At 44.5% G+C, this 14,365-nt stretch overlaps 1 protein-coding gene across 1 annotated transcript; it reads right to left on the bottom strand.

Annotated features, from left to right (window-relative positions):
- Positions 1–4,867: 4,867 nt before the first annotated feature.
- Positions 4,868–9,782, bottom strand: LOC129828527 (dual specificity protein phosphatase 3-like). The gene is made up of 3 exons (XM_055889545.1): positions 9,709–9,782; positions 8,870–9,102; positions 4,868–4,929 (listed from the first exon to the last, which is right to left on the bottom strand). The coding sequence occupies exons 1-3, from the start codon at positions 9,780–9,782 to the stop codon at positions 4,868–4,870; spliced, it is 369 nt and encodes a 122-aa protein (XP_055745520.1).
- Positions 9,783–14,365: the final 4,583 nt, after the last annotated feature.

Below are 14,365 nucleotides of genomic sequence, written 5' to 3'. Positions count from 1 at the left end.
AATCAGGAGATAGGTTGGAGAAGGTTTGAGCAGAGGGGAGAGATGATAGGATGGAAGAGGAGAGAGTAGCGGGAGAGAGAGCGAAGGTTGGGACGGCGCGATACCATCCGAGTAGGGGCAGTGTGGGAAGTGTTGGATGAGAGCGAGAGGGAAAAGGATACAAGGTAGTGGTCGGAGACTTGGAGGGGAGTTGCAATGAGATTAGTGGAAGAACAGCATCTAGTAAAGATGAGGTCAAGCGTATTGCCTGCCTTGTGAGTAGGGGGGGAAGGTGAGAGGGTGAGGTCAAAAGAGGAGAGGAGTGGAAAGAAGGAGGCAGAGAGGAATGAGTCAAAGGTAGACATGGGGAGGTTAAAGTCACCCAGAACTGTGAGAGGTGAGCCATCCTCAGGAAAGGAACTTATCAGGGCGTCAAGCTCATTGATGAACTCTCCAAGGGAACCTGGAGGGCGATAAATGATAAGGATGTTAAGCTTGAAAGGGCTGGTAACTGTGACAGCATGGAATTCAAAGGAGGCGATAGACAGATGGGTCAGGGGAGAAAGAGAGAATGTCCACTTGGAATGCATTTAGTCCATTTAGAAACAAAACATGACAATTTTAAAAATAAGCCACAGGAATTTTTGGAGCAAGAATTAAGACGACTTTTGAGTAGTAAGACATGTATAAAAAGCAACAGATACCATTAATAAGAAGGGGCTAGAAGCGTCGTAAACGGTGAGCTACCGAGTGGCTAGGACAGGCAAGCCCCATACTATTGAGGAGGACTTAATTCTTCCTGCTGCCACGGATATGGCTGGGACAATGCTGGGGGAAAAGCCCCCCCCCAAAAAACTACACAGTCAATGCCTTCATCAAACAACACTGTCACGACACATCAGTGACATGGCAGGAGATGTTTTGAAACAATTGCTGCTTCGCATACAAGCCAGTGAATTCGGTGTGTTACAGCTGGATGAGTCAGATGTGGCAGGCCTGGCACAGCTCCTGGTATAGGTCTGTTACATTTATGGGGGGGTCAATTAAAGAAGACCTCTTCTGCAAACCAGGACAACAGGAGAGGATATTTTTAAAAGTACTGGACAGCTTTGTGACATCAAATGGACTTTGGTGGTAAAGATGTGTTGGTATCTGTACTGATGGCACAAAAGCCATGACAGGGAGACATAGTGGAGTAGTAACGCGCGTGCAAGCAGTTGCTCCCGACGCCACTTGGGTACAATGCAGCATCCACCAAGAGGCTCTTGCTGCTAAAGGAATGCCTGACAGCTTGAAAGACATTTTGGACACTACAGTGAAAATGTCTAACTTTGTTAAAGCAAGGCCCCTGAACTCATGTATTTTCTGCACTGTGCAATGATATGGGCAGCGACCATGTAACACTTTTACAACATACAGAAGTGTGCTGGTTATCAAGGGGCAAAGTATTGACACGTTTTTTTTTTAAATTGAGAGACGAGCATAAAGTTTTTACTGAACATAATTTTCACTTGTCTGACCACTTGCATGATGACGAGTTTCTCAAGACTGTCCTATCTGGACAATTTCTTCTCCCACCCTCGCCTCAATCTATGATTACAGGGAATCTCCGCAACTTTATTAAATGTGCGGGACAAAAATCGAGGCTTTGATTAAGAAGTTGGAGCTCTTCTCTGTCTGCATTAACAAGGACAACACACTGGTCTTTCCATCATTGTATGATTTGTTTGTGTGCAAATGAACTCAAGCTACGGACAATGTCAAATGTGATATAGCAAAGCACCTGAGTTAGATGCTCAATTACGCAGGTACTTCCCGAAACTGATAACGAATCCAGTTTATCCTTTTCATGCTCTGCCTCCAGTCCACTTACCGATATCTGAACAAGAGAGCCTCAAAATTGCAACAAGCGATTCTGTGAAAATGTAATTTTAAAAATCAGAAGCCACTGCCAGATTTCTAGATTGGGCTACGCTCAGAGTATCCTGCCTTGGCAAATCACGCTGTTAAGACACTGATGCCCTATGCAACCACGTACCTATGTGAGAGTGGATTCTCAGCCCTCACTAGCATGAAAACTAAATACAGACTGTGTGGAAAAGGATTTAAGACAGACTTCAAGCACACACTTCTCATTAACCTGTGATGAGTTATTCACAATTTTCGATTAACAAATATGGTTTTATATGTAAGATGGTAAAATAAAGAGCAAAATTATTATTATTAATTATTATTGCCCTGGTTCTATAAGAGCTCTTTGTCACTTCCCACGAGCCGGGTTGTGACAAACTCACCCTCATTCTTATGTTTAATAAATGTATCGTATAGTGTGTGTGTGGCAGGCTTACAATGATGGCAAAATAACATTTGAGAGTGCGCTGACCCTGGTGCTAGAGGGGGTACGCAGCTGGAGGTTGAACATTTGAAGGGGTACGGGACTATAAAAAGTTTGGGAACCACTGGACTAGACCAAATGAACCAGTGTCTGTCAAAACATTCCAGACTGGTCTGGGATACATTTTGTTGGTGTCATGACATCACTGTAGTCAGACAGTCCTGGCAGTGTGATACTATGAAAATATTGTGCTATAATCTATTACTCGTACCTCAGAGCTCCAAAAGTGGCACACAGGGAGAGCTGTCCAGTGTTCTAAACCTATGGTCTAGGGAATGCTTCATTGGTCAGGTCAAAACCTCACACTAGGAGAACTTTGGAGCTGTATGTACTAGCAGTGGCATGTATGTTATTGGAATATAGAGAGATGGGTGACAGAATATACGTTAAAGCACTGAGCCACGGTTAGAAGGCTTCCATCTCTCCTCTGCCTAACATAACTCCCCCGCTGTTGGACAGATGTAACCAACGATACAGGCAGAGAAAGAGGACAGCAGCGTGACAGATACAGTGTGTGTGAAAGAGAGAAAGCGTTAGTTTGTGTGACTGTCAACATGCATGCATGTACAGTGCCGTGAAAAAGTATTTGCCCCCTTCTTGATTTTCAAAATGTCTGCCTATTTTTGATACGGAACGTTATCAGATCTTCAATCAAAACCTAATATTAGATTAAAAGGGAACGTGAGTATACTAATAAATTATACACATTTTATTTATTTAAACAAAAAAGTTACGCAACATCCAATTCCCTTGTGTTGCACCCTTACACTCAATAACTGGTCGTGCCACCTTTAGCGTAGGTGTGCAACCAAACGCTTCCTGTAGTTGTTGATCAGTCTCTCACATCGCTGTTTCACCCACTCTTGCATGCAGCACTGCTTTAACTCAGCGACATGTGAGTTTAAGCATGAATTGCTAATTTAAAGTCCCTGCCACAACGTCTCAATTGGAATTAGGTCTGGACGTTGACTAGGCCATTCATTCCAAAAGTTTAGATGTTGCTTTTTAGACATTTTTATGTAGACTTGATTGTGTGTTTTGGATCATTGTCTTGCTGCTTGACCCAGCTGTGCTTCAGCTTACAGACGGATGGCCTTACAGACGGATGGCCTCACATTCAAGTAGAAATCATAGTTCCCTCTATTAAAAAAGGCAAGTCGTCCAGGTCCTGAGGCAGCAAAGCATCCCTAAACCATCACATTACCACCACCATGCTTGACCGCTGGCATGAGGATCTACAGGAGAACGTCAGGCCATCCGCCTGTTAATGCTACACCAGAAGTTAATGGGTATATGTAGGAGGAGTGTACATGGTAGGGTCAATGGAGGTTGGATAAGAGCCAGGGGCTTGGAATGTTACGAAGGGAAAAAGGCAATCACATGGTTGCGGTCACTGATAAAGGGGATCTAGCTGTGGATTAGAGAGGAAATTGGGGCCGAGGTCAGGTCACATGAAGTGAGAAGGAACAGTTTATTACCCATATCACTTCATTTCCCGCCCAACAACGATGTTTAGGGAAAAGGAGGAGACTCCGTCCTAAAGGGGAGGGTATAAATACTTGTGCTGGAGGAAACACGTCTGTCTTCTGCAGCTGTGTGACCCAGTGGGTGAATAAACTTGGTTTGAGCTTTACTCTATTTTAGAGCTCAACAGCTGGCGCTGCGAGCAGGGTCAACCACGATTTACAGTCCAACTAGAGAATCCGAATCAGTGAAACAGGAGCCGGCACCAAAAACAAGGTAGGCACAGTTCCTACACCTGTTATCACTCATTCTGACTTATTGGGGAGATGAGTCGTAGGCTGAACCAATTATAGGATACAGACCTAGAAAGCCTGAGCTTATTGAGTAGTCCCATTGTATTACGACCGATCGTAGATTTAGGATATATGGTAAGTCACGGAAGGTAAGCCCGAGCAGGCTAGTACCTGCAGAGGGTAAGTCCTAGGGGAAAAGGGGGCAAATACTTTTTCCACACAGGGGCATTGGGTGTTGCATAACTTTGTTTATGAAATAAGTATGGTATTTGTTGTGGTATTTGTTCACTCCGGTTCCCTTTATCTAATATTAGGTTTTGGTTGAAGCTCTGCTAACATTCCGTATAAAAAAATAAATAAGCAAAAGTAGAGAAAATTAGAAAGGGGGCAAATCCTTTCACAGCACTGTATGTATATGCATGCATGTTACAGGTTGTGGATGTACGCGTGTGCATGTGTCTGAGTGATGTGTTGCTGGTCAGGGTGGATTGAGGCCGGTTGGCTCTTAGGGGAGCAGAGACCTACAGAAGGTGTTGGGTCACGCTCTCTCGTTCCCTTATTTGGTCTTCAACTTGGCCACCACGACTGGCATCACCCCATTCAACTTGCCCTCTTTCGCCAGCTTCACGTTGAGTTGGCACAGCTGGCGCAGAAAGCCGTCATTGGGGCCGATCTCTCTCTTGAGCCTCACTGTGGCGACCGCCACCCGGGCGTCCAGTTTGTGGCGCAGCATGAGCTAAGCGATGACAACGGTGGGCGAGCGGCTGTAGCCCTCTCGGCAGTGGACGTACACCTTCCCTGATGGACAGAGACAGACACTTAGGGCTACGTCCCAATTCTCTTTACGCAACTCCTTTCCTTCATGAACACTGACGGTTGAGAGGACTGGATAGGGATAGGGTTTCACTATACTGCTTGCACCCATCAAATCCTGTCAGATCTGTGGTCTTAAAGGAACACAAAAAAAAGGAGCATTTAGTCATTAGGATTCTGACGAAGACTGCGACTGAAGTAAAAGGAAAAAGAGGGAACACTGAGGTACTGTGATGATAGGAGGGAGGGAACAGATGCTCCAAATATAACCTTGCCTGGCGAAGCATCTCAGCCAGGGAGATGCACATCTAGGGCCTGACCTCTGCGGCAGACAAGTCAATGTTAACCATCTTCATTGCACCTAACCACTGGCCTAGCCACATCAGAGCAGTGTGCGCACCTGGATACGTAGGCTACGCGTATCATCCTCAAAGCATACGCTCGTTAAGAATCAACCTACTCGCCCGGGAGGAATTCACCGTGCTGACTTCACCGAGAAGCTGATCTGCTTGTGCTCGGTTCAGAGCTGCCAAGCTTCAAAACCCGATGCCGCCCGCCGATCAATGCATGGCTGACTGTAGCAGCTCATTATATACACCTCGCCGCTTCCCACAATCCCGCTAATATATATATATAAAAAATAAATAACACACGCTCGGTCAATACACACGCAACCTGGCTGGCAACACGCACTCGTCCACTTGAGCAACCCGGCTGACGAGTCACATGCACAAGCTCCAACGCTGACCTTTCCACAGCTCTGCACGGTGGTCACAAAATGTCACTGATCAAGCCTCGGTGGGTTATAGCAGGACACTATCAGGAAGGGGCTGGTGTTATGGCATTGTGTGTCTCGTTCGAAAGATGTCCACCGCCTCTCTCTTCCACCTCCTCTACTGTAGTACACTGTGATTTACTGGGGTGTCGATGCAGCTGCCGCCTAATTGGCTGAGAATTAAGATGATTTATAATTGCGCAGCTGTGTCAACGCTTCCATTAAATCCATGCCACCAAACAGTGTTCAGGGCTCCAATGAAACGGGCCCCCAGGGTAACATTTGGGAGAGGAGAGGAGAAAGGAGCCAGAGGCGTGGTCAGAGATAGGTGGCTGTTCTTGTCCTTTCTGTCTACAGCAGGCTGTTATGAATTAGAGGGTGTTGGTTGAAGTGATGGGACTCCTTTTATTGTTCGCTTCTATGATAGATTTCCATTATGTTTTGTGTTGGTGCTCTGATACAAATCTGACACATATTTCAAAGAGTACGTCTTACAGTACTATCAAACGCAATATGTTTCACTGTCCTGGTACTGTACATCAAATGGTCCTCTTTAAGTAGCATCTCCTAAGCGTGTTTTACCTTTGGAACACAGAGGAAAGGAAAAATAACTTGTGGTGTCTCTTTACTCTCGATGGAAAAATGTGGGGGGTTTGGTACAACAGATCTATCACCAGCAGAATGTTCTCAAATTTAACTGACCGAAACATCAGCTGATACAGCAATGTGGAATAGGACTAGCGTGAAAAACAGTTTACAGGACTATCCATCTCCACTTTAAGCCGGACTGATGACGTACACGGATTATACAAAACATTAGGAACACCTTCCTAATATTGATTTGCACACACCCTTTACCCTTGGAACAGACTCAATTCGTTTGGGCATGGACTCTACAAGGTGTCAAAGGCGTTCCACAGGGATGCTGGCCCATGTTGACTGCAATGTTTCCCAGAGTTGTGTCAACTTGGCTGGTGGACCATTCTTGACATTCACGGGAAACTGTTGAGAATGGAAAAACCCAGCAGCGTTGCAGTTCTTGACACAAACCGGCACGCCTGGCAACTACCACCATACCCCGTTCAAAAGCACTTACATCTTTTTCTTGCCCATTCACCCTCAATGGCACACAACACAATCCATGTCTCAATTGTCTCGAGGCTTAAACATCCTTCTGTGACCTCCCCTTCATCTACACTGATTAAAATGGATTTAACAAGTGACATTTTGTATACTCAGTGTCTAATCCATCATTAAAATATCCTGTGCCCTGAAGGACAGTTGCTGTTACTCCTCAGAACTTGGACTTGGAGAAACAAAGGTTTGTCCACAGTTTTTACCAGGGGGAAACAAACTATTGATAGCAGAGGATATTACGGAGTCATTCAACCTCAAAAAGCGCATCTCAGATTGCTCCGAAATTATTTCTGTAGTTAGAAAACAGATACGATCAGCATTCCTGAGACATTTTGTTGAAATTTCATTCGATCTGAGAAATTTTGAAAAATAATTGCACCCAAATTGGCAATTTTACTTTACAGGATTCATATAATCTTCAACAAATATAGTACCTAAAATCTGATTTGGACCATAATTCTTCCTAACATGAGGAATCCAATAAAATGGTCAAAAGCCACTCACGGACCTCCCAAAAAAAACAGTATACAGTATCAGTTCTCCATGTTTAACAAGTTGTATGGAGCTGCTGCTTGGAGTATTGCCACTTCATCCTTTGTAATGCATTTCCAGTGAATTTGGTGATGTTTTCCCCCTGTTCAGAGAAATTAGCAAATTTGAAGTCACATGCATTATTTACCATAATATTTGTGAGAAAGTGCCAAGCTTTGCCCACTAGATGCCACTTAGAGTATCACTATCCATATTTTCAAAGCATAGTGGTTGCATCATGTTATGGGTATGCTTGTAATCATTAATGACTGGGAGATTTTCCACAAAATCCTTGAGGAAAACCTGCCTTAGTCTGCTTTTCACCAGACACTGGGAGATTAATTCACCTTTCAGCAGGACAATAACTGAACACACATGGCCAAATCTACATTAAAGTTGCTTACCAAAAAGACAGTTAATGTTCCTGAGAAGCTGAGTTATGGTTTTGACTTAAAAATCGGTTTGAAAATATATGGCAAGACTTTAAAATGGTTGACCAACAATGATCAACAAACTTAGAATTTTGAAAATATTGTGTAATCCAGGTGTGCAAAGCGCTTAGAGACTTACCCAGAAAGACTCACAGCTGCAATCACTGCAAAAGGTTATTATTAGGGATGCACGATATCGGAATCAGCTGATATTAGCTAAAAATGCCAACATCGGTATCGGCCTGATGTCTAGTTTAACGCCGATTTTAAAAACCGATGTCAAAGCTGACATGCATACCTATATAAACGTAGGTACACAACGTAATGACGCCGCGTAAAATGTTACGCTACACGTGCAACACAGCATTCCTAACCTAGCCCACAATGTCTGCTGTGTGGATCAAGCAGTCATCATGTCCAGCAGTCATTTGAAAGAGTAAGAACATTTCAGCGAGACGACTCAACGGCGAAATCCATTTGCGTGTCATAAAAGATACAGTAGTAGTGTCAAAGCGGTACAAAAAGTCAGCAAATACTGAGACACAGTGCATTAGACCGCTGCGTCCGTATGGGTGTTAACTATTTAACCGTACTAGTATGCTTAGAAGGTCGCAAAAATTGCAAACAGCGGTATCGGGGTTTTTTTGCAAGGAAAATATCAGATATCGGTATCAGCCAAAAAATGTCATATCGGTGCATAGTTATTATACAAAGTATTGAACACTTATGTAAATTAGATCTGTACTTAACTTTCAATAAACTTGCAAAAAAACATAAAACATGTTTCCAATTTGTCATTATGGGGTATTGTGTGTAGATGGGTGAGATTTATTTAATCCATTTTGAATTCAGGCTGTAACAACAAAATGTGGCATAAGTCAGGGGGTATGAATACTTTCTGAAGGCACTGTATAAGAGGCAGTTGCCACTATTTTATTGCATAGATTGCATAGATTGCATTTATTGCTTATAAACTACATGGTGAAATCGTTTAAATACACAATTATCACCTATGAATAAGTTAAAGAGAACACAGAGTGGTCAGACTCACCTTTGCCATTGTTGTGTGCTAGAGCCTTCTCGATAAAGTCCGCCCCCTCCTCAAAAAAGTTACTGAGGTTGAACTGCGGCTTGTCATTGGCCTGGATGCCATGGTAGGTGATGCCCGAGCCCGCGTAAAAATCTGCATTGGTGTTGACGTGCATGAAGGAGTTGCCTTCCGCCACATTCAGGATGTGGGTCACGCCCAGCTTCTGCAGACGCATCAGATTCTGGCCCACGAACCTGTGAGATATAAACCATAGAAATATCTATTTCTGAGGTAGACGGCAGACATCGATTAAGCACGGGGCACACCCGAGTACATTGCTTTGGAACACTTCAATAAAGTTATATTGAAGGCTTCCATAATCACTCTTATCAGCTTTGTTGAGTAGCTACTCAAGGGTAGATACGGCAAATAAGCAAATGCTAGACCTACTTTACAGTGGCTGTCAAACTAAACACACAGTACATGGTTCAGCAATACCAGGTTCTAGCAGTTCTGACAAAGTTGTCCCAGACATGCTATTCAAGCCATTGTCGTAACACCGTCTCAAAGCCTCTCCTGCTGGTCACCCTAAATGTTCTGAGTAGTCAATGCATTCTCGGAGCATTATTGTGAAAATGTGATTGTTGCATGCGCTTCCTGGTTGTCGATTATCACACCAAATAAGCAGCCCTTCAAATTAGAGGGGATGGCTATTTCAGCCACACCCATAAAATCGAGCACACAGCCATTTTTTTTATAGCAATGAATCCTTTTCTTCTTCTCCCCGACAATTGACCGGTGGCATTTTTATTTAAAATCAGCTTTTCAACAACAAAATACAGCCAAAAGCACACCATTACCGACTAATGGTAACACTGGTCTGCATGGCACTGGGCTCCGAACACTCCCCTGTCCCCTGGGGGACCACTAACATAGGCAGACATATCCCCTGTCTAAAAGTGGCTCCACCAAACTTTACTATGGGGGATAGTAGATAGGTTCAGAGCGTCCATAAGGCTTGAATTAAATTGCCAAAATGATATGGCCTAATTAGCCTACACAGAAATACAATCATTCAAAATAGGCTGCTAAAGCATGACTTGGCCAGAGGTTGATTAGCTTCTCTAGCCTTAGAAGACAATGAAAAGACTCATCTGTCTTTTAGTTATCAAAATTCTCAAATTGAGGGAACAGTAGCCCTATTAGCTATCTTATTGGCACCAGCGGAGAGCGTCGGCCATATCCCCGGTGAGTGCCACCCAAGTTCGGTTTTGGACAATCATGTCCTCTTATTTGGGTCTCTCCTTCTCGTAGGCATATGATATGGACAACATCGTTTTTATTGATCTGAGTGTCAGTAGAATATGCTACCCTGTAATTTGTCAAATTAAAAAATAAATTCTGTTAATGTGTCCAGTCATATAGTGTAGTAAGTAGTATTGCGTGAGGGAAAACACATTTCATGCAAAGAAATAAGTAACGTATCTATATCTATAGCCAAGGCCTCTACACTATGGGCGTTTCGCAATTCATTTAACGGTCTTTTTTGCAAACATCGATGAGTGATGACCATCTATTAAGCACATTACAAATAGTAGGCTCTTACATAAGTCTGCAAATGAGATGACGCATGGAATGCTTTATTATACAGTGCATTCGGGAAGTACTCAGAGCCCTAGACTTCTTCCACATTTTGTTACGTTACAGCCTTATTCTAAAATGGGATTGTGAGAGCAAAACTGCAACTATGTTATAATACTGTAATTGCATCAAATGGTTGTTTCATGCAACAGAATAGAGGGTTCTTATAACTCTATTGTGTCTGTGTGAACTAAAAGTGGACCTCTGGGAGATTTAACACTGACAGAAGATTTACGATGTCTTTGGGTGATACCACATTCCAGAGCATAAGTTAATTTAAGTTTCTGTTCTATAAAAAAGGTACCAGGGAGAGATGGCTCGGGGCCAGACACTGGTTTCTACGCAGTGAGAACAGTTTTTACAGCAGATACTGTCTGCTGTGAATTGTAAGAATCTTTCATACGAATCTTAACCTTGTAACTCATTCCATACATCTGTTGTTTGTCATGTAGACTGAAGGGGGTGTATCTTTGCTATATAAGGCCATGGTATCTTTTGTCGGTGTGTTCAATGAATCACCTACGGGGGGGCTCGATGACAAGCTCCATTAGTGCAGAAATTAAATAAGTTTACTGGTTTTGAAGAAATGTAAAAGTCTCCTTTTGATTACAATAATTCCACGACAGGATTCAATAGACCCCCCCAATCTGCAAACAATACCCCCATAATGACAAAGCAAAAACAAATTCAGAATTTTTAGCAAATGTACTTAAAATAAATATGAAATATAACATTTACTGAAGTATACAGACCCTTTACTCACTACTTTGTTGAAGGACCCTTGACAATTATTACAGCCTCAAGTCTTATTGGTTATGATGCTGCGAGCTTGGCACACCTGTATTTGGGGAGTGTAGTGGCTTCCTTTCCTCTTTATCATAGCCACTGCCCAAGCCTGAAGCGGGGTTGTTTCGTACGGATACAGTTCACACTCAAGGTTTCCAAACGGCCAAACATTCAATGAGATCCAGGGATATGGTGCAACAAATGTTTATTCTTCTTATATCTAACAAAAAATGATTCTCCAATCAACTTAAAGCAGAGATTACTTGATATGGCAAATACATAATATGACCTGTCTGTATGTATGTCTGTATGTTCAAAAAACGACACCGCTCCTGCGTCTAGCAAGGACTCCTTTCCGAAGGCCCAACTTCCTGCCTTTATACTAACACACTTAACACTGTACAATGAATGGGCAAGAGGGGGGGCCAAAAACTGAATTACACTAACAACAAATTAATATATCTCGATCAGGTAAATATAAATCATAAAAGGTACGTACCTAATATTTCATCATATACATTCATATATTTACACAAACGTAAATGGAGCTCAGTATGTTCAGTCTTTTATACAGATATGTCCAAATCGGCTCTAACAGGGAGTATCTCCCATTCTTCCCTACAGATCCTGTAAAGCACTGTCAGGTTGAATTGGGAGCATAGTTGCACAGCTATTTTCAGGTTTCTCCAGAGATGTTCGATCGGGTTCAAGTCCAGGCTCTGGCTGGGCCTCTCAAGAACATTCAGAGACTTGTCCCGAAGTCATTCCTGCGTTGTCCTGTTGGAAGGTGAAACTTTGTCCCAGCTGGAGGTCCTGAGCAGGTTTTCAAAAGCATGATGCTGCCACCACCATGCTTCACCATAGGAATGGTGCCAGGTTTCCTCCAGACATGGACACTTGGATTTCAGGCCAAAGAATTCAATCTTGGTATCATCAGACCAGAGAATCTAGTTTCTCATGGTCTGAAAATCCCTCAGCTGCCTTTTGGCAAACTCCAAGCGGGCCATCATGTGCCTTTTACTGAGAAGTTGCTTCTGTCTGGTCACTCTACCATAAAATGCCTGATTGGTAGAGTGCTGCAAATATGGTTGTACTTCTGGAAGGTTCTCCCATCTCCACAGAGGAACTGGAGCTCTGTCAGAGTGACCATCGGGTTATTGGTCACCTCATTGACCAAGGCCCTTCTCCCCAGATTGCTCAGTTTGGCCAGGCGAGCAGCTCTAGAAGGAGTCTTGGTTGTTTCAAACTTCTTCCACTTAAGAATGTTGGAGGCCAATGTGTTCTTGGGGACCTTCAATGCTGCAGACATTTTTTGGTACCCTTCCCCAGATCTGTGCCTCGACACAATCCTGTCTCAGAACTCTTTCATTTTACATTTACATTTAAGTCATTTAGCAGACGCTCTTATCCAGAGCGACTTACAAATTGGTGCATTCACCTTATGATATCCAGTGGAACAACCACTTTACAATAGTGCATCTAACTCTTTTAAGGGGGGGGGGGGGGGGGTTAGAAGGATTACTTTATCCTATCCTAGGTATTCCTTAAAGAGGTGGGGTTTCAGGTGTCTCCGGAAGGTGGTGATTGACTCCGCTGACCTGGCGTCGTGAGGGAGGTTGTTCCACCATTGGGGTGCCAGAGCAGCGAACAGTTTTGACTGGGCTGAGCGGGAACTGTACTTCCTCAGAGGTAGGGAGGCGAGCAGGCCAGAGGTGGATGAACGCAGTGCCCTTGTTTGGGTGTAGGGCCTGATCAGAGCCTGAAGGTACGGAGGTGCCGTTCCCCTCACAGCTCCGTAGGCAAGCACCATGGTCTTGTAGCGGATGCGAGCTTCAACTGGAAGCCAGTGGAGAGAGCGGAGGAGCGGGGTGACGTGAGAGAACTTGGGAAAGTTGAACACCAGACGGGCTGCGGCGTTCTGGATGAGTTGTAGGAGTTTAATGGCACAGGCAGGGAGCCCAGCCAACAGCGAGTTGCAGTAATCCAGACGGGAGATGACAAGTGCCTGGATTAGGACCTGCGCCGCTTCCTGCGTGAGGCAGGGTCGTACTCTGCGAATGTTGTAGAGCATGAACCTACAGGAACGTGTCACCGCCTTGATGTTGTTAGTTGAGAACGACAGGGTGTTGTCCAGGATCACGCCAAGGTTCTTAGCACTCTGGGAGGAGGACACAATGGAGTTGTCAACCGTGATGGCGAGATCATGGAACGGGCAGTTCTTCCCCGGGAGGAAGAGCAGCTCCGTCTTGCCGAGGTTCAGCTTGAGGTGGTGATCCGTCATCCACACTGATATGTCTGCCAGACATGCAGAGATGCGATTTACCACCTGGTTATCAGAGGGGGGAAAGGAGAAGATTAATTGTGTGTCGTCTGCATAGCAATGATAGGAGAGACCATGTGAGGATATGACAAAGCCAAGTGACTTGGTGTATAGCGAGAATAGGAGAGGGCCTAGAACAGAGCCCTGGGGGACACCAGTGGTGAGAGCACGTGGTGCGGAGACAGATTCTCGCCACGCCACCTGGTAGGAGCGACCTGTCAGGTAGGACGCAATCCAAGCGTGGGCCGCGCCGGAGATGCCCAGCTCGGAGAGGGTGGAGAGGAGGATCTGATGGTTCACAGTATCAAAGGCAGCCGATAGGTCTAGAAGGATGAGAGCAGAGGAGAGAGAGTTAGCTTTAGCAGTGCGGAGCGCCTCCGTGACACAGAGAAGAGCAGTCTCAGTTGAATGACTAGTCTTGAAACCTGACTGATTTGGATCAAGAAGGTCATTCTGAGAGAGATAGCAGGAGAGCTGGCCAAGGACGGCACGTTCAAGAGTTTTGGAGAGAAAAGAAAGAAGGGATACTGGTCTGTAGTTGTTGACATCGGAGGGATCGAGTGTAGGTTTTTTCAGAAGGGGTGCAACTCTCGCTCTCTTGAAGACGGAAGGGACGTAGCCAGCGGTCAAGGATGAGTTGATGAGCGAGATGAGGTAAGGGAGAAGGTCTCCGCAAATGGTCTGGAGAAGAGAGGAGGGGATAGGGTCAAGCGGGCAGGTTGTTGGGCGGCCGGCCGTCACAAGACGCGAGATTTCATCTGGAGAGAGAA

This window comes from Salvelinus fontinalis, chromosome 30, assembly GCF_029448725.1.
Source record: "Salvelinus fontinalis isolate EN_2023a chromosome 30, ASM2944872v1, whole genome shotgun sequence".
Taxonomy (NCBI): domain Eukaryota; kingdom Metazoa; phylum Chordata; class Actinopteri; order Salmoniformes; family Salmonidae; genus Salvelinus; species Salvelinus fontinalis.
Note: the sequence above shows the minus strand (reverse complement) of the source record. Positions and strands in the feature narration are given on the sequence as shown.